Source organism: Pezoporus flaviventris, unplaced genomic scaffold (genome assembly GCF_033815535.1).
Source record: "Pezoporus flaviventris isolate CSIRO_AGI_PZ_B2104156 unplaced genomic scaffold, CSIRO_AGI_Pfla_v1 ptg000213l, whole genome shotgun sequence".
In the NCBI taxonomy this organism is placed as follows: Eukaryota; Metazoa; Chordata; class Aves; order Psittaciformes; family Psittacidae; genus Pezoporus; species Pezoporus flaviventris.
The window spans coordinates 4220460-4246174 of record NW_026892761.1 but is presented as its reverse complement, the minus strand read 5'-3'; the positions used below and the strand labels follow the sequence as shown (position 1 = coordinate 4246174).

The 25715-nt window shown below is 43.7% G+C and overlaps 2 protein-coding genes across 15 annotated transcripts in view; both read right to left on the bottom strand.

Annotated features, from left to right (window-relative positions):
- Window positions 1–1558: 1558 nt before the first annotated feature.
- On the bottom strand, window positions 1559–19791 carry RBL1 (RB transcriptional corepressor like 1). 4 transcript variants are annotated; one of them, XM_061441993.1, is made up of 22 exons: window positions 19580–19791; window positions 19310–19443; window positions 18165–18365; window positions 17410–17474; window positions 17188–17316; window positions 16923–17083; window positions 16142–16191; window positions 14728–14914; window positions 13924–14090; window positions 13079–13191; window positions 12431–12534; window positions 11743–11880; window positions 11114–11278; window positions 10798–10933; window positions 10051–10317; window positions 9110–9288; window positions 7330–7506; window positions 6653–6724; window positions 6385–6469; window positions 4537–4703; window positions 3969–4133; window positions 1559–3704 (listed from the first exon to the last, which is right to left on the bottom strand). In XM_061441993.1, exons 1-22 carry the CDS (start codon window positions 19715–19717, stop codon window positions 3534–3536), a joined length of 3171 nt encoding a protein of 1056 aa, XP_061297977.1. In that variant the 5' UTR covers window positions 19718–19791; the 3' UTR covers window positions 1559–3533. The 4 variants fall into 4 exon arrangements, 3 of the variants coding, with proteins under 3 accessions (XP_061297977.1, XP_061297978.1, XP_061297979.1); XM_061441994.1 differs by having other exon boundaries at window positions 9110–9234; XM_061441995.1 differs by lacking the exon at window positions 17188–17316.
- Window positions 19792–21618: 1827 nt separating this feature from the next.
- Window positions 21619–25715, bottom strand: part of CHD6 (chromodomain helicase DNA binding protein 6) — a 69803-nt gene continuing 65706 nt past the window's right edge. For all 11 annotated transcript variants that reach the window (XM_061441787.1, XM_061441795.1, XM_061441797.1 and 8 more), the window contains one exon: window positions 21619–25185. In XM_061441787.1, the coding sequence (XP_061297771.1) occupies window positions 24295–25185 (891 nt within the window). In that variant the 3' untranslated portion in view covers window positions 21619–24294. The remainder of the gene's footprint in view (window positions 25186–25715) is intronic.

Below are 25715 nucleotides of genomic sequence, written 5' to 3'. Positions count from 1 at the left end.
TTCTAGCCCAGATGGACCTGGACAGCCATGAGCCCTGGCCAGGAGCAGGTTGGGAACCACAGGAGTAATACACCTCACTCACGTGGCATCTAATAGGCTTCTGGTCACTTGAGGAAGATGAAAAGTTTTATGAGTTTGGCACCCTGTTCATCTGACACCTGTTTGTCAAGAACTGCTACTTGGGTGATGAGTTACATGCTTCTTGTAAACTACAGAGGTTACAGTAAACTCAGATTCTTTAGACTTGAGGCAGATTTAGACATGTTAGCTTCCTTCATCTGAGATCCCAGCCCTTCTTACACCCTTGCAGCTCCTTCACAGCACCTCCTTTTGTGTCCCCAGTTTCAGCTCCTTAGGCATCAAGTAACAGAGAAACCCAAATAAACAAGAACACACCCTCCATGAGTCACAAGATAGAAATAGAAGAGTATTTCCTAACAGGAAACTAAATGGAAAATCAGTTTCGATTCCTCACACTGCTTATATGCACTTTAACCACAAATTTTCTTGGAAGCCACATCTTAGTGCAGCGCTTGGGATGTGGCAACCTAACATTAACATACTGCTTACATGTGAACTGCTAGTAAGTTTATGCCTATTATATATGTATAGAGGGTATTCTCCCTAGTGGTGTCAACCTTTGAACTGACTCAAAACTGACCTGTAGCAGATGTGGAAGCTCTGAATCCACTTCCAGCAGGGTTAAGGAGGTGATATTCTCAGTTGGGGAAAAGGCTGCAGTATGCAAGTCTGGCAAACAGTAGCCTCATTTCTCACTTCCTGCTGCTGCCCATGACATTTTCCCCTCAGTGCCACTCTTGCCTGCAAGAGGAAGTTTACAAAGAGAAGAGTCAGCCACGTTTTCACAGCTCTGCCCCTCAACATCCTCCTTTAGGTAGGTAACTACAGTTGAAGTCTTTTGAAAACCGAGATGTAAGCAGCTTTGCCTCCCTGGCAGCTTCATGCCTCTCTGTAGTGACAAACACAGCACGAAACCAGGTGGAACAACTCTGAATCTGTCTGAACCCAGTTTCAAACACCGTTGGCACACCCAGGAAGAAGGCAGCCAGGACAGTGCAGTGCTGAGGGTCAGGAACCAGGAACCATAGAATCAACTAAATTAGAAAAGACCTTTAAGATCAAGTCTAACCACTACCCCAGGACTGCCAAGACCACCACTAAACCATAGCACTGAGAGCCTCACCTACACAACATACAGGAGCTCACAAGTGTGATGCTCGCCCATGCTAGGGGCACAGCTCCTGTGGTGGGCACACTACCTATCACTGCAGGATCTTCTTTTCAGTGCTTTTTGGTTATTTCAAGTAAGGTATTATCTTCTCCTCCCCAAACCCACATCTGACTGAAGCACAAACAGTACAGAAACCTCAGGAGGAGGCTTTAGAAATATCATGTGAAACACTAATTTAAACTGAATAAAAGAAATCCCAAAGAAATTTGAGGGAGAAAAACCTGAGGTCTTTGACATTACAGACAATGAAGGCAGAAGGCACTGTTTAACGATCACCACAGAAAGACCACAGCAAATACAGCAACACAGGTTAAAATGCTTTTTAATTGTTTATTATAAAATATGTATTTAGATGTAAAGGCACTTTGAAACCGTTACAAGATTTCTGCCTAAGCTATTGGTTGAGCTGTCCAACAGGTCCAAAAAGAGGTTTTCTAACACCTAAAAAGGTGGAAAGAAAATCTGGACTGCATCCAGTTGTAGCACATTCCTTTCTCTAACACAGAAACACTTCACTGCCCAAAGCTGAATCAATTCCTCACCTCCCCCACCACAGAGGAGGAGTTTAGGGACCTAGCTGTATCCACTGAACAGCACTGAGGAGCAGATCAAGACAGAAAGGTTGTGTCTTTTGTACTTCTTATCTCAAGATCTGAAGACAAATACTAAAAACTGAGTAAAAGGAACTGAACAGACCAATCTACATGAAACCTTGTCCACTGAGTGGCCATCTCCTCGTACTGCAGCTCTCTGCAGTCAAACCTATTAGAAATAAGCACCTTTTCTGATAGTTTAAAGAAAGATTAAGTAGTTAATAATTCAAGAACAAGTTACAGAGTTTGTGAGCTTCCTGCTCACTGCTGAGTAGGATCCCTGCACACGTACACCTTTAAGTACATTTTTCCTCCATCGTTGCTGGCCAGATTCAGTAGCTGAATCTGCTTGAAATCATGGCAGCATCCTTCCCTGGAGCTGTGGTCCAGCAGACCATGCAGCACATACTAAACCAACCAAGCAGTGAAGTGAACAGAGCTCTTTAAACAAGTCCTATGTAATCGTTCATTTTTTCTTCACAGAAAATACTGAACAGCTGATGTTCAATATACACAAACTGAAAAATACAGTGCGGAGAACTCTCTCCATGGCTCTAATCTTAAATGAAATAAGATCAAGGTACTGATGCGCAGTAATGGATAAACCTTGACTTTTCTCCATTTTGGTTAAACAAACCCTACCAAATTCCTCAGCATAAAAAAACTTAGTTGTAAGAATTAGATGCTGGCATTTCCAATGAATCAAAGCCTTCAATAGCTATAAAACCCCCACCCCCAAGTATATACAAACCTGCCTTATCTTATGGGCTTACATTCAGTGTAGATACTACACAAGAGGCTACGATCTTCAGGAAAAAGTAAAATGAAGAGACAACTTGTTAGATGAATTTGTGCATTTGGACAGGTTCACAGGAAGCTGCAATACACACGAACAGCTTCTACGGCAAGGCTGCTCCTAGGCTTCCAACAGGAAAAGAGCAGCTCCATGGCAGCCTTCCCTGGCTCCAGAGAAAGGCAATTCAGGCTCACTGAACCGTATCACGGTGCTTTACCAGATGGCAGTGTCCAATCTAAGTCACTGCTACTTGTACTAATTCCTGCCTTTGTTACTGCAGAAGCTGTCCCATCCATGTCACAACATACACTTCTGCTGATGTCGTGGCAGGAGATAGAGCACAGCACAAATCATGCATCAGTTCAAAACTGCTCAGCTCTTCCTGAGGCTAAGTGACGAATTTTTCTCCACTCCAGTTACTCCAGAGTAGAATAATGCATAAAATTCTACATTATTTAAAAATAAGGCACTTTCAAAGTTTCTTCCTCAAATACCAAAAGCTTGAGGAAACTTAACACTCGCTTCCTCATCATTCTTACTTAAAAAAAAACCTAAATCAAAATGGTATTCCTAGAAGCTGAGTTACACTCAGAACTCACAAAACTCCACAACTAGGCTTGAGAACATCCCAGTATGGCTTTCTACACCTCACTCTTCTGCTAAAACAGGTCAGAGTAACCTGGAGCACTGCTGCCCTTTGGGAATGAAGATCACCATCATCTGCCATTCTCTGGCATTCACTACTTAACCCTTGCTTTTTGCATCCTGTGGAAGTCCGGTACAAGTGCAAAGTTAAAGAAACTTGGCAGTTGTCTGTATACAAAAGCAAGAAGTAAATAGCATGACAGCTGTATCTGACTCCATAGCTTTTAGATCCTGCAGAAAACCAGGTTTAGTGATTTGCTCTTTCACTGACAACATCTTGGAGACGTTTGAGTAGAACATCATCGTTCTCCTGGCAGAGTCGCTTCGTAGGAGATTCAGTGTCACTGTCAATCGTTATTGCTCGCTTCTTACTCCTGTGTTCACCTTGTTTTATCATATTGTTGATGTCCTTCAAACTCTGCAATCAGGATTAAAAAAAAACCCATGAGTTACTACAACTCCATTTCAAACTTATTCTGCTTTTCAGTTATCTGAGAACAAAGAGTTCTTCTGAACCTCTCTGCTGACTGAGTGATGGATCCTACCGAAAGAATTCTACCTTTCACTGCAAACTGAGAGCCTCATAAAATAAAAATCCCTGTGTTAGAACATATCCTATCCTAACTAGGAGATTAATTAACCCTCCCTCAGATTGACTCTTTTCAACCTTTTTGCTCTCTACCTTGGAAGGGCTCCCACTAAATTTATACAGGAGTGCAGATCGAGGTGTCAAGCAGGCGCCGTTCTTGTGGGGTGAAACATAAACTGCATGCTGCTGAGAGATGCGGCGAGGAGACACTGTCTGCTGCCTGATGCTGGGGAATGGAGACAAAGGAGGCGCTTCCATCTGCAAGAGAGGAAAAATCTGGATAAGAGCTGAATCTGAAGATATTTAAGAGCAGTAATTTCACAGAAGGAAAGATTAATGAAATTTCAGGTCTTCTTTAGAACATTTTAGCCTGTAACAGTGAAAGAACAGATCAAATTTGGTTTCCAGATGCATTAACAGAAATACAACACAGGCACTTGAGCAAATGGGTATTGCGTCAATATAAAGAAGCTGACAGCAGGTTGTAAACAATGCTGCATCTGCATTTGTCCTCTTGAAATGCTGCTTAGGCAGCTCCTCATACCACAGTTTCATAACCACACCATGTGAATAACAGAGAAAAAAGACTGACATGTTTAGCTGTCAGGAATTATTGTGTCTTATCATTTGACAGAGCAAAATTCCAAAATGCTTTACTTACTACATGGTCCTGGTTTGTGATACCGTACTTCAGGGCAAATGATTTCACTCTTTCTACATAGACTGCATTGTAAAACTTGATGAGATCTCCTCTCTCCTCTGTTCCCGACTCACTGGAGCTCTCTTCTGCGGATCGTCCCAAGGAACTGCCAGTTTTCACAGACAAGTCTGACAATAAGAGAGTGCTTCAGATTTCAGATACGGCATCAGCAAACTGGGTGCTTCACATTCAAATTTACATTATCCAACTGACAAGAACTCATCCATAAATACACTAGTTAATGTGGTGAATTAGAGGTGTGCTTCAGGCAGGAGGCAGGGTGTGCTGCATGTGGTTATGAACATTTGGAGCTGTACCAAAAATGGTAGCACAATGGGCCCTTTTTCCCACTTTTATTCTGGGGAGTGGTACAAAGCCATTTGTTGCTCTCAAAACTGACTTCTAAGCAGTCTGGTGACTCCCAGCTTTTAGCTTCTGTGAAAGTTTTTTGTGATCAGTTGGCAAAGAACAGCTTCATGCTCAACTTGGGTCAGCTGCAAGGAAGCCACGGCATCATTAGTTCAGATGTGTTACGAAATAGCTGTTTGGTGGGAAAAGCTGCAGCCACACAGCAAGTGTATTCACATTAATGTTCTCTCTCCCCTAAGTCAGAATACAACCTTCTGTCTTCAGTCCTCTGTACTCTTTACTGCCAAGCAAAAAAAAGGGCAACACAGAATAAAGCCTCTTGCAACCAGTGCGTTATGAAACAGACATCAAAAGCTTCAGCTGATACCCGTACGTGTAACTCCTTAGTGTGTCTGCCTTGTGTCACAACACAAGAGTATGTTCCTGTAAACTGGTGTCAGAAGAGTGGGAGTTTATACTAGATGAAGGAGACACAAATCCATTAACTGAAGAGAAAGTCTGGCAGGAAAAGCAACTCAAGAACTTTGTAACCAAGTACCTTTGTCTGACAAAGCACCAGAGCCCAGTGCCACTTTAGATGCTCTATGACATCCAAGAACTGTGGAGCTGCTGAACCTACAGGAGCTCAGCACTTTCCTGGACCATGGTGAAACCCTCAAAAGGCATTTAAAAAATGGTTCTAATACTTGTTCAAGCAGATGAATCCCAGCCACAAGTGGGTATTCACTGCCTGGAACAGTCTTCTACATTTCAGCATGTGCCCCGGCTGCAGATCTGCTCTGCTCACGGACTCACACATGGGCTTGTGACTTTCCAGGTTCCTGACACATCACTAAAAACAAGCAAGGCACAATTTTCATGCTTTTCTCAAATGTTCTTGTCCCTTTTCTCCTCTAACCGAGAGCAAAAAAACTATCACCTGTTTAAAAGAAACCTGAATATAAGAAAATGGTGGTCTGAGAGAGTCACCATTTCTATTTTCTGAAACAAGTTCTCCCTATTTAAGCCTTCAGGATAGATGAGGTTAAGAAAAAAAACCCTGTCATAGTATTCCAGTTGCTCTTAATTTCCATTAAACATTTGCTGTCCAGAAAGACTCAGGGAATGGTTTGGGTTGGAAAAGACCTCAAAGATCATCTATTCCCAGTTAGATTCAAGAACAACTGCAGTGTCACTGACACAAGGGAAACATTTCAACCAAACATTTCAACCAAACTTAAGGAAACAAAATGAGCTCATTTTCCAAGTAGGAAGTGTATCTTATGTACCTAACACACAGGAGAGCTACTGACAAGATGGTTTCTCTTCAAACAATACATTTGCTTTTCTTTAATACATTCAAAACTGTAAAACTTGCTTCACTTTTCCTTATTGACAGTTTGGTTCTTTAAAAGCGCACAGGTGTACTTTAAGAAGCACAGATGACTTTGCTGTACCTACCTTCTGTCATCTCCGCATCTTGGTTTGTATTTTTCTCCAACGGGCCATCAGCAGAAATATTTCTCAACAAGACACTCCTATAAACCTGCAGGACATCAGGGAAAAACACTCTGGTCAAGGAAAACAAGGAAGCCAGAAAATCAGGTGAAATCCATCTGAATGACAATGGATATAACACTGAAGGGGACTGACTTTTCCCTTAACAGCAGCATCATCTGAAAAGTCACATCTGAGCTTTCTACAAGGAAAGGCAATACTATTTCCTTACATGGCTGTTTGCTTGGGGCTGATTTCTGTAACTTTTCATGATGTCCTGAAACGTTCGTTCCTCTTTGGTTACCTGGAAAAGAAGAGTCTGTTGAACATCAAGTGCAGCAGCAAGTTTGGTTCAGTCTACTCAATTCACTTCCCTCTGTACAGGTTTTCCTGAGGATTAAATACATAATTTTAAAACTTAGTACTGGTGGTGAGAATATGAAAAAACAACTATTTTTCTTGTTTAGGTATTCCTTGTTAGCTACAAAAGCTTTTTGCTGCTTATGATGCTTAGGAATTACTCATTTTCTGACTTTATATTAGTGACACTACAAAATAAAGTAATAAGCTGTAATGGGGTTTTCAGTTCAGACTACATAGATCATGAAGGTGACAAAGAGGACAGAAAACACAAATATGGGGGGAATGAGACCACACACCACTTGTGTTGCCCAGTGCTCAGGAAAAATAAAATCCTCTCTTAACCAACTGGCTGGTTGATGGGAACTTTTAAAGATTTATCCAAGACAAGGAAAAAAATACACTGGGATTCATCCACTTCTTGGAAGGATTTTTCTCTTCCCTCCAGCAATGTGACACAAAAAAAACTATCAGAACTGTAAACTGGGAAAACAATTCACATTTTCAATTGACATAAAATACCCCGAATTTCTTAGAACGACATGTCACCTTTGCCATGATGTAAAAGGCACAGAGGAGGAGCTGGTCCAAATGTCTGTCCTTCATGAGATCAGCACAGTGGACCAATGTGAATTCAAAGCACGTCCATATCTTCCTGCGCAGGTCATTGGAAACATCCAGTTTTAAGCACAGGTCACGCAAGCGCACACTTGCCAGATGATAAACCTGGAAGACACACAGAAACAAGTGAAGCCAAAACAGCTTAACCTCGCCTGCAAAAGTGATGTCCTCAAAGCAGAGCTGTTCTATATTTGCATAGTCATTTCTGCAAAACTTCTCTCCCTTGCCCAAGACAATGTCTTCAAAGACTAAGGTGTCACCTCTGTTCAGATGTTGGATCTCTAATGCTCACAGGAAACCTGCTTAAAACCATTTTGACTATAGTTTCTACACCTCGCTCACTGCAACGGAACACTTTGAACAAGCACAAAGAAGGGGCACACTTTAATTAAATATAATCTTAGATTAGCAAGATGATGGAATTTTTTCTTCCCCTTTTGATTACCAAAGATCTGTCTCAAACCCCAAGATAAATGTCAAGTGCAACATAAGCCTCTTCTATGTACTTCAGAAGTTCTTGCTTCATGGACAGAAATTAGGCACATTCTTTATGTCAGAAAGCAGAAAGAGTTCATTTCCTTTTCACTTGCTGTACTGAACAGGATCAAGAAAGGAAAGTAGGGAAGAACTATCATTTTGAATATGATGATCACTGTAAAGAAGTCAACATTTAAAGACCAATTTAAGTGAAGATTTTAGTCCTCCTTCTGAGAGGATTATGTTGCCTACCACATGGCTGGTAAAACACAGGGCTACAGCTGAAGTACTCCCCAGCTGAGAGTAAAGTTAATCCATTTTTAATCCATTCTCAGAGAGATACTGTCACTATCAGCATTAAAGAACCAATGGTTCAGACACTGGATGTGGCTTACAAGTGTTTCCAGTAATCAGTTTCTGTATTAAAATTTGCCTTAAAGACTGTTCAATGTAGAATTCTCTAGGGTGACAACACAGATGCCCTAAAAGGGGGAAAACTTCTAAAAATACCTTCTCCAGTAAGAGCATAACAGCAAAAAATAGGTTTTCTAATATTTTTGAGAGATTAATGTAGGTGCATATTCTTTTCAGGCATTTAGGCAGCTACCTCTGCCTCCTCCAAAGGGCCCTCGCACACTCCACGCTGGAAATGAAAGAAACTAGAAACAAGTTTCTCTTGTTTCACACCCAGTTCTTACCTTGCCCCTTAAATCCTTCATAATCCTTCTAGAAACTTCTGGACAGTGTGCAATTCACCACTGCTTTCTGAGGCCACATACCAGCAGGATCAGCACTACTGGGGAGGCCTCAGAAAACTGCAAATGAGAATCTCCAGATGCAGGATTTGAAACAGTGTGGTTTTGAATGAGCAAGACACAGGAGAATAATCTCATTTCTGATAAGTCTACCCCTTTAAAGTGTGAGAGTTAGTAAAAACAAACAAGAGAAGTAAAAACCACTGGTATTTCTTAGGTAATTACTTATAAAAGCTGTTAATTCAACAAAAAAAAGAACCCAAACCACAGAACGTGTCATGGGCAGGGGAAGGGGGAAAACTGAATTCTCTGTAACACTTGACAACATCTTTTCCCTTCTCCCAGGTATCTAAGAACTGCTCACGCCAAAGGAAAAGCACATGAAGACTGAAAGGTCATGAAAACTGCACAAGGAGGCAAATTTCAGCACAGCCACAAGCAGCAGCAAAATGTGAATTCCTCATGAAGACACCTACCTTTCTGTAGAACAGTGCCAAGGATCCCGTTCTCTTTGGTTTGTTTCCTGATGACGGATGCACTTCATGTGCTTGGTTCCCCTGAGGGTGGCAGGGAGCTTGTGCCTCTGTCTTACATGGCTGACCTAAATTCATCAAAATGGGTATCAATGTGATCCCACCCATTTCATTTGCAATACCTGGAGATGATACATCCAGAAATAAACCATTTGCTGTCCTCATGCTGCAGAGTTAAACTGCAAATCATTTATTCCTGCACAAACACTTCAGACACAAGACACCTCATCCTTCTCTACTGGATGCTAAAAAGACTCTTTGCCCCTTAAGAGTCTTCAGAAATGATTAAAACTTACATGTCTGGTAATGGTTAAAGGAAGAATATGAATGTGAAAAATCATTACTAAAACTATCGGGAAATACAAAGTTGACAAGAATTGACAATTTCTCTAGCCACTCTTTTAGGGAAGGTGGGCATTCCCTTTCTTTTTTTTGGCATTATCCTGCAAACCTGACAGCACACGCTATAGTGCGAGGTGTAACTGGAAGAAGCAAGAACTCCATAGCTTTGTTCACAAGGAAGATGCTTGTCAGGTATCAGAAGTCTCCACGGGAAGACATGTCAGTATGAGCTTGAGCTTTTTTTTGGATAAAGTGATACATGTTCTTTTAAAACGAATAAGCAATACATGTACAAGATACACAGTCGGTCTAAGCAGATCTTAAGAGCAAGCATAATACAGAACCATAGAATCATTATGGTTGGAAGGGACCTTAAAGACCATCTAGTTCAAACCCCCTGCCATGGGCCACCTTCCACAAGACCCAGTTACTCAAAGCCCCATCCAACCTGGCCTTGAACACTTAATCTAGTGGAGATTAAAACACTTAATCTAGATTTAAACTAATATCTAGTAGAGAAGACAAGTGGGAAGAACTCGTACCGTGCAGTGGGATGGTGATCTTCTGTCCTGTTTTTCCTGGGACTGTAGCTGTGGTCATGGTCAGCACTGTTTGGCCAGGAGAAGCTGACACATTTTCAGCAGCAATGCTTGATGCTGGAGCAATTGTCAACTTAGTTCCTTCAGTTAAAACTTTTTCCATCTGCATTTCTTTGGGGGTGTCATCTCCAAAGAGCCTTCTTTTTGCACTTCCAGCCATGGGAGAGCTGTAGCGCTCATGAACAGATATTGGGGACAATGGCTGCATGTCTGGCACACAGAGGAGAAACAAAAAACAAAAGGGCAGCAGCTTCATGTGAATGCTTATCCACAGGAGGAGGAAAGTTTAACCTTCAAACTGCTTCTAGTAATTGATCTCCCAGTTCACTATTCCTGGGTGATATAAACAAGACCTATAGTTTAACTGTCTCCTTTTACTTCATGGCTGCCCCAGACAGCTCAGTTTCACAATCAGGTGCCACATGGAAGACAAGAGTAACCAAGCTAGCTTGCAGAAGAAACTGAGGAACACACAGGATTACAGACACTCCAGTCTGCTTAGGAGATAAGTAATATTTGCAAGTGCTATTCCTCTGAACACATACAGTTAGGCTTTCCCTTGATCAAAGAGGCTTCACAATTTTGACTGCTTAATTCAGATTCAAGATGGCTTTTTGCAATTATAAAGAGGTCTAAACCTCCTCTCCTCAAATTCACACATTCAAATTGTATCAGAAACCTTGAACATACCCCGCCTTAGACTCCCACCAAGATCTGTCCGAACCTCTTTTACCCGAGGATGAATTATAGGAGATACTGGCATCATAGGCAAATGCCCAAATCCGGTTCCTCCATTGCTTGCTTCAAAATTACTGGGAAATATTACCTGAGAAAGAAGAAATGTTAATGTCAGTGTTAAGACAACAAATAGATTTCTCTTCTTTGTGCTAATCTATTCATGGAAGGTTTTTCTGCAGCAATTGTCTCATTTGAACAGTTCTCAGTATAAAACAACAGTAAGAAAAAGAGCATGAATTTCCTAATTAAAAAAAAAGAGGTAACATACTTCTTCACAGGTTGGGACCTTGTTATCTGATGCCTGGAGGGCATCCCAGAGCGCTGAGTCCTGAGTCCAGGCAAGGCTCTCAAGAATTTGTTCCTCAATGCTGTTGAGGTGCTTCACCATGTCCCTGGAAAGTCCTTCCTCAGACCGAATCAGAACTTCAATTACCTAATGGTAATAAGACACATGAAAGTCATAGTATTCATGATTAACACTCAGATCCTTATTTTTTTCTGCATTCTGTTTCAAACTTCTCTTCAATGAATGCTCCAGCCTCCTCCTCACATTTTAATCTTCCCCAACCCTCTTCTGATGGTTTTAAACCCTTCCCCAAAAGCAATCAAAGGGTTGGAAGCAGACAGCAAACATCTCATCAATGCAGAACAACCCACTCCCAGGGATTTACTTAAGGCACTGTCTCAAACTGCTAAACATGTACAAAACAAAAGCAGTAAGAACCTGCTTTGCTCACCCAGCATGTGCAGCAGACCTAGGATGATACAAGCAGGTATATCCCCTTAGGCTGGAGGATATACCCCAATATTTAAGCTTTCCTTCCGTTCAGACAAGCAGCCCACAGCAAAAAGGGTTGAAAACCAGCATCTTGCAGTCCTAAGGCAGTATTTATTTACCTTATAGAAATAGAATGGCCTGAGGTCAAGAACTTCAATGATCCAGGGGAAGGTCCGAGGTGAGCTATATGCAAAAAGCACAATCTCCAAGCAGCATGCCATGAGAGAGCGGTGAAAGACATCTTGTTCCAAGAGAGCCTGAGGAGATTACAGAAGATGTCAGTGATTTGAGGTTTGGGAAACGGGAGTTTGAGCTTTGTGGCACTAATACTACAGAGCTTATAGCTGGAGAGAGGAGCTACTTCTTTCTCCTACGTTCCACAAACTCCTCATTTTACAGGGAAGTTCAGAATGGTAAAGACTGTAAGAAGACCAACAGCACCAAAATAATCACATTTTTCAGATTATAACCAAATGATCTGGCCTCCTTATTGTGAGTCACAAAGCAGAGCAAAAGCATTTCTATCTAATGATAAGTACATTAGGTAGAAGGAATAAAAGTTATCTCTCCATAAAGTCACAATTCCAGAAGGCAACACAAACTAAGATGGTTATGCCAGAACTATACCATTTTTAATAGCAATAAAAACTGCCTTTAGGCACCTCCCATATGTTCCTCCTTTTTTAACAGTAACAATGCACACAAATTGCTTTCCTGCAGGCTATTCTGTTCTGGAACTGTCTGAAGAAAACCCTCCCAGAGAGGGTTACAAAAAGTGTTGTCCTCTTTTGCCAGTTCTTCACTTACAGTCAAATCTTTCCCATGCAGTCTTCGTATTTCTTGCACCATTATAGTCTCCAAGATTTTATAGTATAAGATCTCTGCCAGCATTAATCTGTTTACAGCAAAATCTGAAATTTAAAACCAAAAGAGATGAAGCCCAATACTGTTTGCAAAAGCAGTCTTAGACTAAATTGACCTTCTATTTGTCCTTCTGTGAGAAAATAGTGCACGTGTGTATGTACAGACTGCAACTCAAAAAAGTATGGTTAGTAGTCCACTGGTGACAAGAATAGCATGAAACTCTCAAAGTGTTTTGAAGGATTATGTATTTTAATATTTCTAGTGATATAACTTTGCAGACAGTTGCAATTAGAATTTTCCTATTCATGTTCCATTCCCTTTAAATTCTAATCCAAGAAGAAAGCAAGTTTACAATGTTTAGGAGCGGCTAAAGTTTCAGTTATCCCATTCTGATCTTCAGCCTTGGATTTTCTCTGTAGTACATTTTTATTCTTTCAAGTGTTCTGTTTGACAGCAACAGTTTTCTGTTTGGATATGTTCTGGGTTAAAAATAGCTCCACAGTATTATATACTTTAGTGACAGTATATGTATGCATGTCATTTGCCTTGATTTAATATTCAGAAACATCCCAATGCATTTCATGTCCATACCTATATGTGATCCTGGCTGTTCATCTGTTGACTGAGTGTAGCTGCAGCAGAACTTCTCACCTATTTCTTTCACTCTGCTCATAATGCTTTCCATAGGGCTGCGTGCACAAGACCTGCAGCAGAACACAAAGAAAAAAGCCTTGCTTGTATAAACAAACGTCAAGTTTCAAACAAGCCTCAAAACCCAACAACAACAAAAAATACCACCCAAATAAAAAGAAGCAAAGCTGCTTATACTGAGCTTTCCCATGGAGAACAGAGGAAAACACAAAACATACAGGAATATTGTTCCCTTTTTAACTTTCCTAATAGAGTTGAGAGGCTATGCAGATTTTGGAACAAATGCAGAAGCAAGCAAGAGCTCAGGAGAAAAAAAAAAATGTATCTGCTAGGAGCAAGGTGGTAGGAAGGATGCTACAACAGGCAAGCACATATATCCCAACTCTTTAAGTGAAAGACTTAAAGCCTTGCTAACTAACATTACCTTCCACCCGGAAAACCTCTGCCAACAGTTACCGTATCTTTTAATTGAGCCATACTTGTTTTAAGTTTAAGCAAACAAAAAAGCATTTGGCTTTCAAGCAAGCAGCTAAATTAACATTAGCAAAAGCTGAAAGTACATTAATACATTAGTGGTAACAAACTGGAGTGGGTGTGTGTGTTCAGCTCTCCTCCAGAAGATGAGATCATCTATAAAACAGAAGACTGCTCAACAAGAAGCAATACAGAAACACAGACAAAAACATTCTGCACCACACAAAAGTCAAATTTGAGCAAGAAAGCAGTCACAGGAGTGAAAAGATGAGTTTCCCTTTCCAGAGAGCAGCTGCAGTGGATGTACTTACTCAAAAATAGCTATGAGTTGTTCACTCGGTGCATTTTTCAATCCAGCCACAATGCTCTGCAACCGGCTCACACTTTGTGTTGCTGAAGCAACAGGGGTGATGACAGCTTCCTTTTCTCGTAGGTATCTTCTTCCAGTCAGGGGAGTTGAAGGGGCAAATGACCTTTTCTGTCAGAGAAAATAATAACTAAAAATCAGGCAAAAAACTGTTTCAAAAACCTTTCCAATGAGCATCTCATTATTATGCTACCTGAAGGCTGACATCAAAACTGATCTCAAAACCGACTCACAATTAGCTCAGGTTTTCCCAGGATTCCATCAATAGAAAAAATCCCAAATCTCCTGGCAGACTGAAATTAACTCAGAGGGGTTTTGTCTGGGTTTTCTTTAAGTAAAATATAAGAAAATGAGACTTTAAATCTTAACACCTGTAAATTCAACAATGGCACAGGGTGCCCAGAGAAGCTGTGGCTGCCCCATCCCTGGCAGCGTTCAAGGCCAGGTTGGACGGGGCTTGGAGCAACCTGCTCTAGTACAAGGTGTCCCTGCCCATGGCAGGGGGTTGGAACTGGATGACCTTTAGGGTCCCTTCCAACACAAACCGTTCTATGATTCTCTGATCCTGTTTAAGGAATAGTTATTTACTGAATTTCACAGGAAAGCAGACTGAAGCCTGCGAATAGCATTCATCATCTTCCTCTCGGGAACGAGAAATTCAAAGTCCCCTCAAAGATTCAAATAGCATACAAGGATAAAAATACTTGAAGGAGTACTTCCAGTGAGATCAACAGGTTAAACAAATCACCTTTTCAAAATGCTGCTGGAGATGACTCTCCACATGAGCTCTTGCTGCTGTTTTCCCTACTGGTATATCTACAGGGAATTTTCGAGGTGTGCCAATTTCTTCTTCAGCATCAGCGCCGAGGAAAACCCTCTCATCGAAGTCACCCACTGTCAGAACATACTCCTCATACTCTTTATTCAGGGCTTTGCTGAAAGAGAAGTCCAGGGTTTACATCAAAGGTTAAACTGCTGAAAATAAAAAGATGCCAGTGGAGACAAGGTACAAAATGGAAACCAAGGTGTGTTCAAAGCACTGATTACTTTCAGCAGCAGTGAACAACAAAACTTCATTACCCCAAGCAAACTGCATGCAAACCAAGTTTGGACAAAGAAACAGAAAGGCTTCCATGCTTCCTTTAGACATCAAGCTACTTAGGAAAGAATAGGGACTACTCATATGCTTCCACATCACAGTATTATTGAAGTAATGCTATTAATTTTTAAGTAGAAATACTGAAAGTTTCACTGCTTCAAACAGATCACAGCAAAAACACTTTATATCTACATTTGAGTGTTATCTACATTGTTAAAATAATGGAGTCTTCACTCAAAATTCTCAAAGCAAACCAGCACTCACCTTGAAAAAACAACTTACTGGGTATTTTTGGAAAAGGAGGAAAAAAAACCCCCACCTTTAAGGGATGCAGAAAAAGCAGCCGTTGTTCGTATTTTGCATTTAAATTAGTTTTCAGAAGTGAATTTAAAATGTTTCTGAAACAATTACACTCCCCGCAGAAAAGCTCTACCTCTTTTTTGTGGTTTTGCAATTGTTGCTTCCTTTTCTTTTGAGTACATTAGTTACATTCACAGATTTATACACGCAGCTGGAGACTGACACAGGAATCTAGACTTCCCTACTTAGGTACAATATTTGATGGTGTGTATAGAAACATATCCACGAACTTCAGAGGCAAGGTTCTGATTTGCACTAGATTACTCAAAGGTTACACGTGCCAGAAAATAAGGGCAAGCACCATAAAACCTGACACTAAGGAAGAAACTCCATAGCTGACATTTGACACGTCAGATCCAGAAATAATTTCAGCCAGATAACAGCTTTGACTGTCAAATAATTAAAAACGATTAGTTACGCTAAGGTAAAGGAACAGGAAAACCTGTATTACAGAAATCCCAGACTGGTTTGGGTTGGAAAGGACCTCAAAGTTCCAACCCCCCGCCACAGGCAGGGACACCTTCCATTAGAGCAGGTTGCTCCAAGCCCCATCCAACCTGGCCTTGAACACTGCCAGGGATGGGGCAGCCACAGCTTCTCTGGGCAGCCTGTGTCAGCATCTCAGCATCCTCATGGTAAAGAATATCCTCCTAATATCTAATCTAAATCTACCTCAAGATTCAGAACATAAGCTGTAACTTACCTATTTTCAGTGAAATTGTAAAGATCCAACAGACATTCTCCTTTTAAAATCTAAGAATAAAAAGCAGAAATATTTTACATAATGAAATGAAAACTGTTCCAACTGTCACAGGGCATGATGGTTTTAGCCAAAAAGAAAATAAAACTTAGGAGCATAACTGGACCTTTTTTTTTTTGCCTAGACCAAAGGACTACAATACCATTAGGAAGACAAACAGATGAGGACAAAGCCCAGTTCTAACCAAGCTATTGATAAACTCAGTCTTCACAGTGATGCTTTTAACATCTGCTCCATTGGAAGGTTCGGGACTGCACTGATGAGTGACTACACTAAAACTTCCACAGAGCTTGGAAAAAACTGTCAGGGCCAAAACCAGAGAGAATAAACTGTCCACCTGCAACCTCAACCTCTTCCTGCCAAAGCATTTTGCTGAATGCAAGCAGGAGGACCCACACTATAGTGGCAGTTATTCCACACAATAATTTCACAATGAGATTACATTTTTGCCTGAACAAATCATTATTGACCACAAGTCAGTTTCCCACTGCCAAGAAAGGAAATCAAAGATTCTCTGCTGACAGAAAAAGGCAAAACACAGAGAACTTTATGGCACACATCATTAAGAGTAAAGAGTAAATTCTGCTTCTGCTAAAATACATGCAAAGAAAACCTAGCCCAGCCTCAGTCCACTTGCCTATTAGTACATTTTCCTGCAGGACCCATAGGAGTTGTTTTGAGCATCTGAGCACTACAGTGCATTCTTAAAACTACTGAGATGTACCTTCCTATCAAACAGTTTTGAAATGTATGGCTTAAAGTAGTGTTCCTTTATTCCTTTTGCTTCTACTAAAAGCCCATCATGCAGCTCGCAGAGTGTGGCAATGATGCAAGGAGGATCTTCAGAGGCTTTGATCTCTGTCATCCGGAAGCCCGCTGGTAAACCTGAGAAAAAGGAGGAAGGTGAAGAAAGACTCCCTTTAACTTCATTTGAAAAGCACTAAGAGAACAAAGCATATTTGATTTTAAATTATCTGTCCCCACTATACCTTTGAATGATGGATTTAGCAAATCTCTTCTATTTGGACACAATAGGGCATTTGCAAAAATCAGGTCCAAGCAGCACAGAAGCAAATGATAGGAATTTACTAAATCATCTCCAATCATACGGAAATTACCTTTAAGAGACAGCACATCATGTCAAGCAACACAAGAGCAGTTCATAACTCGGAAGGTGTACAAACCATGCAGCTAAGAAAAGCAGGCCCTACCCTTGGTGTACACAAAGAGAGTCCAGCAGAAGTTGAAGAGATCTTTAACATTGCAGGGCATCCGCCTGTCAACGAGGAAGAGTGGGGAGAAGTCAGTCTTCAGTTCCAGGAAGCTGGAACCTGTTTTACAGTAAGAATTTCATTCCATTTCCTTGCTCAAAAAACACAGCTGCTGTCTTACCTTCATTTTGCACCAGGTGCATCACAATCTAAGCTACATGTCCTTATTGCAGCTTCCACTGACTGACAGTCTCTTACCTCACTCCATGGAGCATTTTGCATCCCCAACCTTCTGGCCCTTTCCTGAGCTAATGGCTGCCACAGGCCTGTGACCCCAAACGCATCATTTTGCTGCTGCCACACTTCTAACAGAGCCCTCCCACGGCCTATTTGGAACTTTACATCACTTTTTAAAGCACGATCATAGAATCCCAGACTGGTTTGGGCTGAAGGGACCATAAAGCTCAACCACGGGCAGGGACACCTTCCACTGGAGCAGGATGCCCATCCAACCTGTCCTTGAACACTGCCAGGGATGGAGAAGCCACGGCTTCTGCGGGCACCCTGTGCCAGCGCCTCAGTACCCTCAAAGGGAAGAGCTTCTGCCTAAGAGCTCATCTCAATCAACCCTCTTTCAGTTTAAAGCCATTCCCCTTGTCCTGTCCCTACAGGCCCTTGTAAAAATACTCTCTCCAGATTTTCACATTAAGTATAGCCCTTTACAAAGAAAAGTCACATGAAACCTCAAAAAATACCTCTGTTTCCTGCTTCGCTGTGGTTTTGAAGTTTCTTCGTAAGGGTTTTGAAATACATCCAAAAATATTGGTTCAAATTTTTTGAAAATCACAGTTGACACTTCAAAATTCCTCTCCAGCCTCTCCACTCGCTCTCGGAATTCCTGTGGTAGATTTGACATGTCCATCCACTTCTTCATTTTGCTAAAAAACTGAATTAGACTTAAAAGAAAGAAGGAAAGTCTGCTTTATTTTGAGCTTTATCTCGCTTCCTTTAGTCTAGTTAAAGAAAAAGAAAAGGCCAAAATACAATATATTTGCTCCTTAACAACTAATCTGATCAACATATAGGTTTACTGTTTATTTGAATAGACTCCTAAGCTGCATGTATTGTAAGCTTTTCACCTCCTGTTGTGCTTTTCTCCCTGACCCTTCATGGCACATGCATGGAATCACTGATTGTATCTGAAGGCTGCAAGCACAGCCGTGTCAGGTATAGTAGGGCTGGAAGGGAAAGGCGGCTTCAAGTGTGCGGAGGGGGAAGCAGTGAAACCACAAACACGGGTTCGTGCCTGTTACCTACACAAAACCCATTAGCTGTAGGTGTACGCTGGCAACTCAAGTCTGGATCGCTAATGGGACAGCCAGGTCTTGTTTGTGCTTCAATTAACTACAAAAAGGAAAAGAAATAATTGACGTGGGTGGAACAACTGCTGCGCTGACACGGGTGGTTCTTCAAAGGCCTGAAGTTGAAAGGCAAGGATTTGCATCTTGTTTCCCTTTCCAACAAGAAGATTTATTGCTTTTACACCAGTACCTCAGGACACGCGTTCTGCAGCGCTCGGGGCTGTGGGAACAGCAGCGGGTTCCCGAGCTGGTAGGAACCTTATCACGGAATCCCAGACTGGTTTGGGTTGGAAGGAACTTTAAAGCTCATCCAGTTCCAACCCACTGCCACGGGCAGGGACACCTTCCACTGGAGCAGCTTGCTCCAAGCCCCTGTGTCCAACCTGCCCTTGCACACTGCCAGGGATGGGGCAGCCACAGCTTCTCTGGGCACCCTGTGCCAGCGCCTCAGCACCCTCACAGGGAAGAATTCCTTCCTAGTATCTAATGTCGGCCGTTCACTGCCCGGAGAGCCCTTAGCGGAGCAGGGAGGGGCTCACCTGAGCCTGGCGGAGCGCAGGATCCTGGTCAGCGACACGGCGTTCCCCTCCATCAGGCCGCTGCCCACGGTGGGCACCCGGCTCTTGCGGCAGGCGACGTAGAGGGCACAGGCCAGCCAGTGCAGCGGCTCACCCTGCGGGACACGGACGGCGCGATGCGGGGAGGTGCGGGAGGGGGCCGCGCCCCGCCCCTGACAGGACCCGGCCCCGCCCGCCCCACTCCGCTCCCTGACAGGACGCGGCCCCGCCGCCCGGCCCGCCCGCCCTCACCTCCAGGCTGTAGGTGCCCCGCAGCGCCGTGAAGTCGCGCAGGGCCTCGGCGGCGCTGGCCGCGTCCAGGTTGAGCTCCTGGCAGAGCCGCTCGATGGCGGCGCCGGGCTCGGCGGGCGGCGGCTCCGGGCGGGACATGGCGGGCGCGGCCCTGCCCGGCTCGCGCGCCAAAACTGCTTCGGCGGAAGGGAGCGGCGGCTTCCGCCGTGAGGGGAGAGGGGCGGGGCTTGGGGAGAGGGGCGGGGCCTCGCCCCTGTGGCGCGGTGTCCCTGTCGTGGGTGTCGCCTGTCGTGGGGTGTCGCCGGTGTCGCGGAGCGGCCCCGCGGGTGCTCGCGCTCTGCCGTCGCGCACGCTTGTGTTGGCTCGGCCGGGAGCTCGCTCCGAGGCATCGCGAGGGGCGGATCTCGCGGCATCAGGCCCGGCCTAAGGGCGTCCACGCGGTGCTGGTGGCGGGAGCGCTTCGAGAGCGCCGAGGTTGTGCCTGGAACGCGTGTGGGCACCGTCCCCACGGGCCGGGGCAGCTCCTGCAGCCCCTCGAAGAGGCTGTGAGAGCCGGGGCCCACAGCGCAGGCAGGGGAGGTGGTTCCAGCCTGACCACAGAGCCTGGTTTGGGTTGGAAGGGACCTTAAAGCTCACCCAGTTCCGACCCCTGCCACGGGCAGGGACACCTTCCGCTAGAGCAGCTTGCTCCAAGCCCCATCCAGCGTGTCTTAGAGGGCACTTCAACCACCACCTAATGGTTCTGTTTGGGTCAGGTGCTGCTGCTGCGGGTGTTCCACCTTCTCTCAGCTGTTGGAAGGTGGTGGGGCAGAAACATGGCAGAGCAAGCCCCACGCATAGTTACTCCTTCAGGAACAAAGATGTGCACTCCTTGGAGGGACTCAAGCTTTGTTTTTTGTGCATCTGCTCCCCCGTGAAAGATCGGTGTCCATAAAGAGAATGACAGATTCTGCCTAAATATGGGATGATACTTGCCTGCGTCCTGAGATGAAAATCAGGGACAGGAGTGCAGAGATGAGCAGCTCCAGGATGTTTCAGTCACTCACGTTAAAGGCACCTCTATCCTGCAAAGCAAAACCCAGAGCGAGCTGTGCCCACCATGCCCATCCTCCACCACCAGGTCCACTCACCTCCTACTAGAAAGTGGGCAACACACTCCTCTGATGAGACACAGCACATCAACACCAGCACAACTGCTCCTCTGTACCTGGGGCTGCAGATCCATCGAGCAGATAGCCTGCATTCCCGATGCTGGGGGGGAAGGCTGCAGTGAACTTAAAGGGAGTCTGAAGAACTGGAGAGTTCACACCATCGTTTTGCCTCCTCTGTCCCCATCCAAGATGTCTCTTCTGCCAGTACTTTCCTGCTCCTCCGTCCAAATAAAAGCAGCAGCAAAATGCCAGAACAAGGTATTCAGGCAAGGGCAGGAGGAGCAAGCAAAGACCCTTGTTTTTCCCTCTGTGCCTTTTTTCCTGGAGCTTAAAGCTTTTCCTGTGCATGCATTTATTCATCTCAAAACCCGAATTAACACCTACTCTTCTAGAGCACGAGATCCTTGCTTATGACAAGCATTTATTTGGCACCTCTTAGGATTTTACAAGGCATGGAGGAACTGAGCACCTCTTCTGCTGCGAGGTGCCACCTAAGTGCCAGGACTAACTGGCATGGGGAGGAGTCTCATGCCTGGTCCCTGGTCCTCTGCCCATCATCCAGATGAAGCAGGTCAGTAGAGCTGTTGTGCTCCGTGGTGGAGCTTGTGCTGCTCCATTGGTCAAACAGCCCACGGTGGGCAGTGACTGACCCCACACACATTGAGTTAACCCCCCCAGTGCTGGGTGAGTGAGTGCTGCTGGCCGCAGAAGGAGATTATCCCCGTATAACCTCATTCCATGGCAGGGAAAGCCATGAGCCAGCTGCAAACAGCCCTTCCCTGGAGCAAATCACATCTCACATGCACGAGAATGGAAGAATTCCACTGGGTTCAACAGCTGCTCAATGGATTCGTGCTGAGAAAAAGGCAAGTCACGTTTATCACTGAGTCAGGTGAATTAAACATTCACATATATTTGCTGGAAAAAAGATTATATACATCTGTAGCAAGGCTCTGCCAAGTCTGACAGATAAGCATCATCTAGTCACTAAATTAAAAAAATAAAAATCTGACTTTTAAACCTTGTTTTTTTTCTCTTTTTATCCATGTTCAAGAGCACAGACAGTTTATTTTGTTAGCACATTTGGTGAAGGATGTTATGTTTTGTGTGAGTAGCCATGAAAACCGGTGAGGATTTGGCATTTGGTTTTGGAAATGATGGAAAAGAAGAAGAAGCCACTTAGGCCTTACAGTCTAAATAATCCACAGAGTATATCAGGTTGCGAAAGGGTCACAAAGCAGCAGTCAAAGAGAAGCCTGAACACCCAGAGACGTAGCATACATGTCTGATAAGGAAGAACAAGGTATAGAGCATGCTGGCTAATTAAATAAATGTCACTTTAAACCCTGTTCCTTAACGCGTGTAACCCTGGGAAAACCATCCCGTAACAAGAAATGGACTCTGAAGAGATTGCTGTATCCATTCACAGTAAGGCTTTGAAGATATATGAAGTTTTATAGCATTTGTATTTTAAGGATTTAGGGCAAGTACATGTTCTTCTACTGAATAAAAAGAAAGTTAGTACTTAAAAGGTTCAAAAATATATCAATTGTGATTATTTTTTTTTTACATAAATAAATTATATTGATTTTGGATTTAACAGCTGAAAAAACCCTTTCTGCTTCCACTGGAGGCAAAACTGAACAAAATGTTAGTTAAATAGAGATAGCAGCATTTCTAAGAAATCTGTCGATAGTGATACAGTATCTATGCTACAAGGATGTTATTAAATAGAACACATTTAATTATCAGGGGGGTGTGGGGGGGTTGCATTATGATTGGTTACATACTTAAAATCATCCAATCCAGAAAACTGGGAATAAATTCCGTGAAAATAGAAACCAAATGCTTTTTAGACCATGGGTAACAGACTTCTTTGAGATGCTAATTTTAACATGTACATAATTTATAATCCCAAATGTATAAAAGACAATGACAAAAAGCATCATAAATAAATAATGCAAACTGAAATAGTTATGTCAAAACATTTGGACCATCTGATAAATTAGCAAAACTGTAACAGAAAATAAGTAAAAAATACAGTAAATTGTGACAACCAAGTGTGGAACCGATTACTAGCACACTCCCAACTCCCTCACCAGCCTGCCTTTCATCTCACGCTGCACCACTGCGGCTTTGTTTCAAGTCTCAAACCATGAGCTGCAAATAGGAACAAGCCCAAGTGAAAGAAGAACTACACGAGGAGTGAAGGGGAAGGAGAAGTTGCTTGTGGCAGAGTCTCAGTACCCAGAGCTGCGGGGGGCTGACGGCATTAAAATCTGTCCGTTTAAAATGCAGACATAATCATTTGCCAGTGGAGGGCGGGGGGACTAGGAAATACTGTTCAACAGCAAACGGAATGGAAAGAAGAAGCCAAGGTCATCTCTTCACAGTCTAATGCTAGAAAAGAAGAAACTTGAGCTATGGAAGTCTCGACAGTCCTTAGAGGACTCCCCACAGAGGAAAGCTGGCCTACAGCCTGCTCCTCGTCTGCTGAAGGGACGTTGCTTCTAGGGTAAGGAGTGGGAAATATAAAAACTCAGAAAGCCTCCACCAACGTATATATAATGTTCATATACGAGCATTAAAATCAGTGTGGCCTGTTCACGGCTGGAAAAAAAACACCTTTACAGCACTTCTAATGCCATAGATGAGAACTAACGCCATAGAGGAGAACTGAAGACGAGCAGAACGATGAAGAAACCGGTAGCTACAGGTACAGTAATCCCAAAAAAGTCATGCAAGATGTGCAAAACCTTTCCAGCTCAAGCTGAAAAGTTCTTGGAGCTCTCGAGGAAAGGGCAACTAAACTCCACTTAATGCAAAACCAAACTTTGGTTTTAAGAAGTACAAAAGAATGTCTAGGTCATTATTTTCACTCGCTGCAGTTTGTCTCCAAACCTTTGAGGTGGGGGCATGATAAAGAAATTAGATCACTACCAGTTATGCTTATTTTTTTTCCTTTCAAAGAAATGAATATATGCATTTTCAATCATTAGTTATATACTTCTGTCTATACTACTATTCTAGTAACCATGATAAAATAGGGAAATACTTTAAATCAAAAAAATACACATTAGCACTTACTATAGCTGTGCTTTTTACCCCCAAATACAGGCTTTTTCGTTCAGTGTCGCTGTAGACAGAAATACCCTTGTCTGCGTGTAGACCAAGAGGTAAAGACTTTTCTTTTGCTGCTTTTTCTTCTCAAAGGAGTGAGCAATTTCGGGGGGAAGGGGGGGGGCTGTGTGTGACCGAGTACTGGATTTGCTATCGTCGGCTGGGATGAACGACTGGAAAAACAGAATGAGAATTCGGTGCCTCCCATACTAGCTAGACAACACTGTTTATCTAATAAAGTGGCAAGACCCTGCAACTATTAACATGTAGTATGTCACCAGAGGTTTCTTTTTTTCTGACAGGGAATTAGGTAGATAATATTACTCATGGAAACACAGGTTTATGAAGGCGGGGCGGGAGGGGAAGTAACAAAGAGTTTATGGGATAAGAAACTCACAAGCCACAATCTTTTTGTGTTTTTTTTTCATTGAGAAACAAAAAGTTCTAATTGGGATCGCGAGCCGCTTCGCGCTCCGGCTCCGCTGGTCCCTCCTGCTCCTTCTCTGCCGAGGACGGTGGTGTCTGCTCCGTACAGTTTTGACTGTTTGCAGCTTCCTTCTCCGGCAGTGGGACAGTCTCTGGCTCTGGGTTTGCCGTCTCCCCTTTCGCTTTCTTTCTCTTCCGTTTCTGGCTTTCCAGGTTGGCTGCCTCCGAGTGCCTGGTCTGCTGTATGCCGGGCAGCGCCATGCCGATGCCAGGGGAAAGAAACATCGAGGGATAGATCAGTCCAGGAGACATCCCTGGGATAAGGAACGGGTTAAAAGCTACAGGACTACTGGTAGTTATTGCGGATTCTGTCTGATTAGAAAACGAACTAGGACCAGGCTTCTCTTCCGAGAGAGTTTCTTTTTTCACATCCTGGCTACTCGGTTTATCCTCAGAAGCTTTCTCTGCGTTGGCTGTACCACTTTTCGTTGTGCTTGTTAACGAAGTCGGAGCGGTCGCAGTACAAGTAGTTGTCATGGGGGGGTTGAGGAGTCCTCCAACGCCAAACATCTGGGGCACAGTAGCCATGCCCGGCAGCATCATGGGCAACATACTCAGGGTGCTCTTCACGTCCTCGCCGGCAGGCACTGCTGCAAATCCAGCAGGAAACCCAACCAGCCCAGTCAGGGGGATCCCTTGCATGTTTCTCATGTTCTGAAGTCCTACCAGATCCATCCCAGCAATCAGTCCGTTCATGAACAATGGTCCCATTCCAGAGGAAGAATCTGCTACGACGCCAGGGCCTTTAATGAGGTCGCTTCGGGGCCTTCTCCCCCTGCGGCGGGGCCCCGTGTCCCGGAGCACAGGCTCGGTCAGGATGCGATTGAACTTGCTTTCCGGCAAGTAGCCCTGAGAACGAAACACACACAACAGAAAAGACCTGATGGTTATTACGGCACCAAAGGAAGCCTGGCTTCTCTGTGCTTGCATCTGCACCCCAGATGGTGTCAGCACAGAAGTATTTGCCTACATGACATGGAATTTGAGAGGCACACACAACTTTACCCCAAGGGATGCTGCCAAATGCTGCAAAACACCCTCGCTCTGCCCTGGTGTGATACTGCACCATTAAAGTGCACAGGGAGGAAAGGAGGAAGCACATTTGTACCCGGTATTTTCAGCCGAGGCCTCAGCATCAGCTGCTTGCAGCATGAGAAGTGCTGGGGCAGCTTAGCTCCCTTCCCAGCTTTAATCAGGGCTTCAGCAACAGGTCAACAATCCTGTCTTTTAGATGTGAAGGGCCAAATTTTCAATGCTCTGCAGTACAGCAAAGCTGCATGGGATGACTCGCAGAGAGGCGTCATGCTGTCTGAGGAGGTCCCAGCCAGAGCTTGCCTGAGACACCAGGAAGGTTATTCTGAGCATTCAGAGGCAGCAAC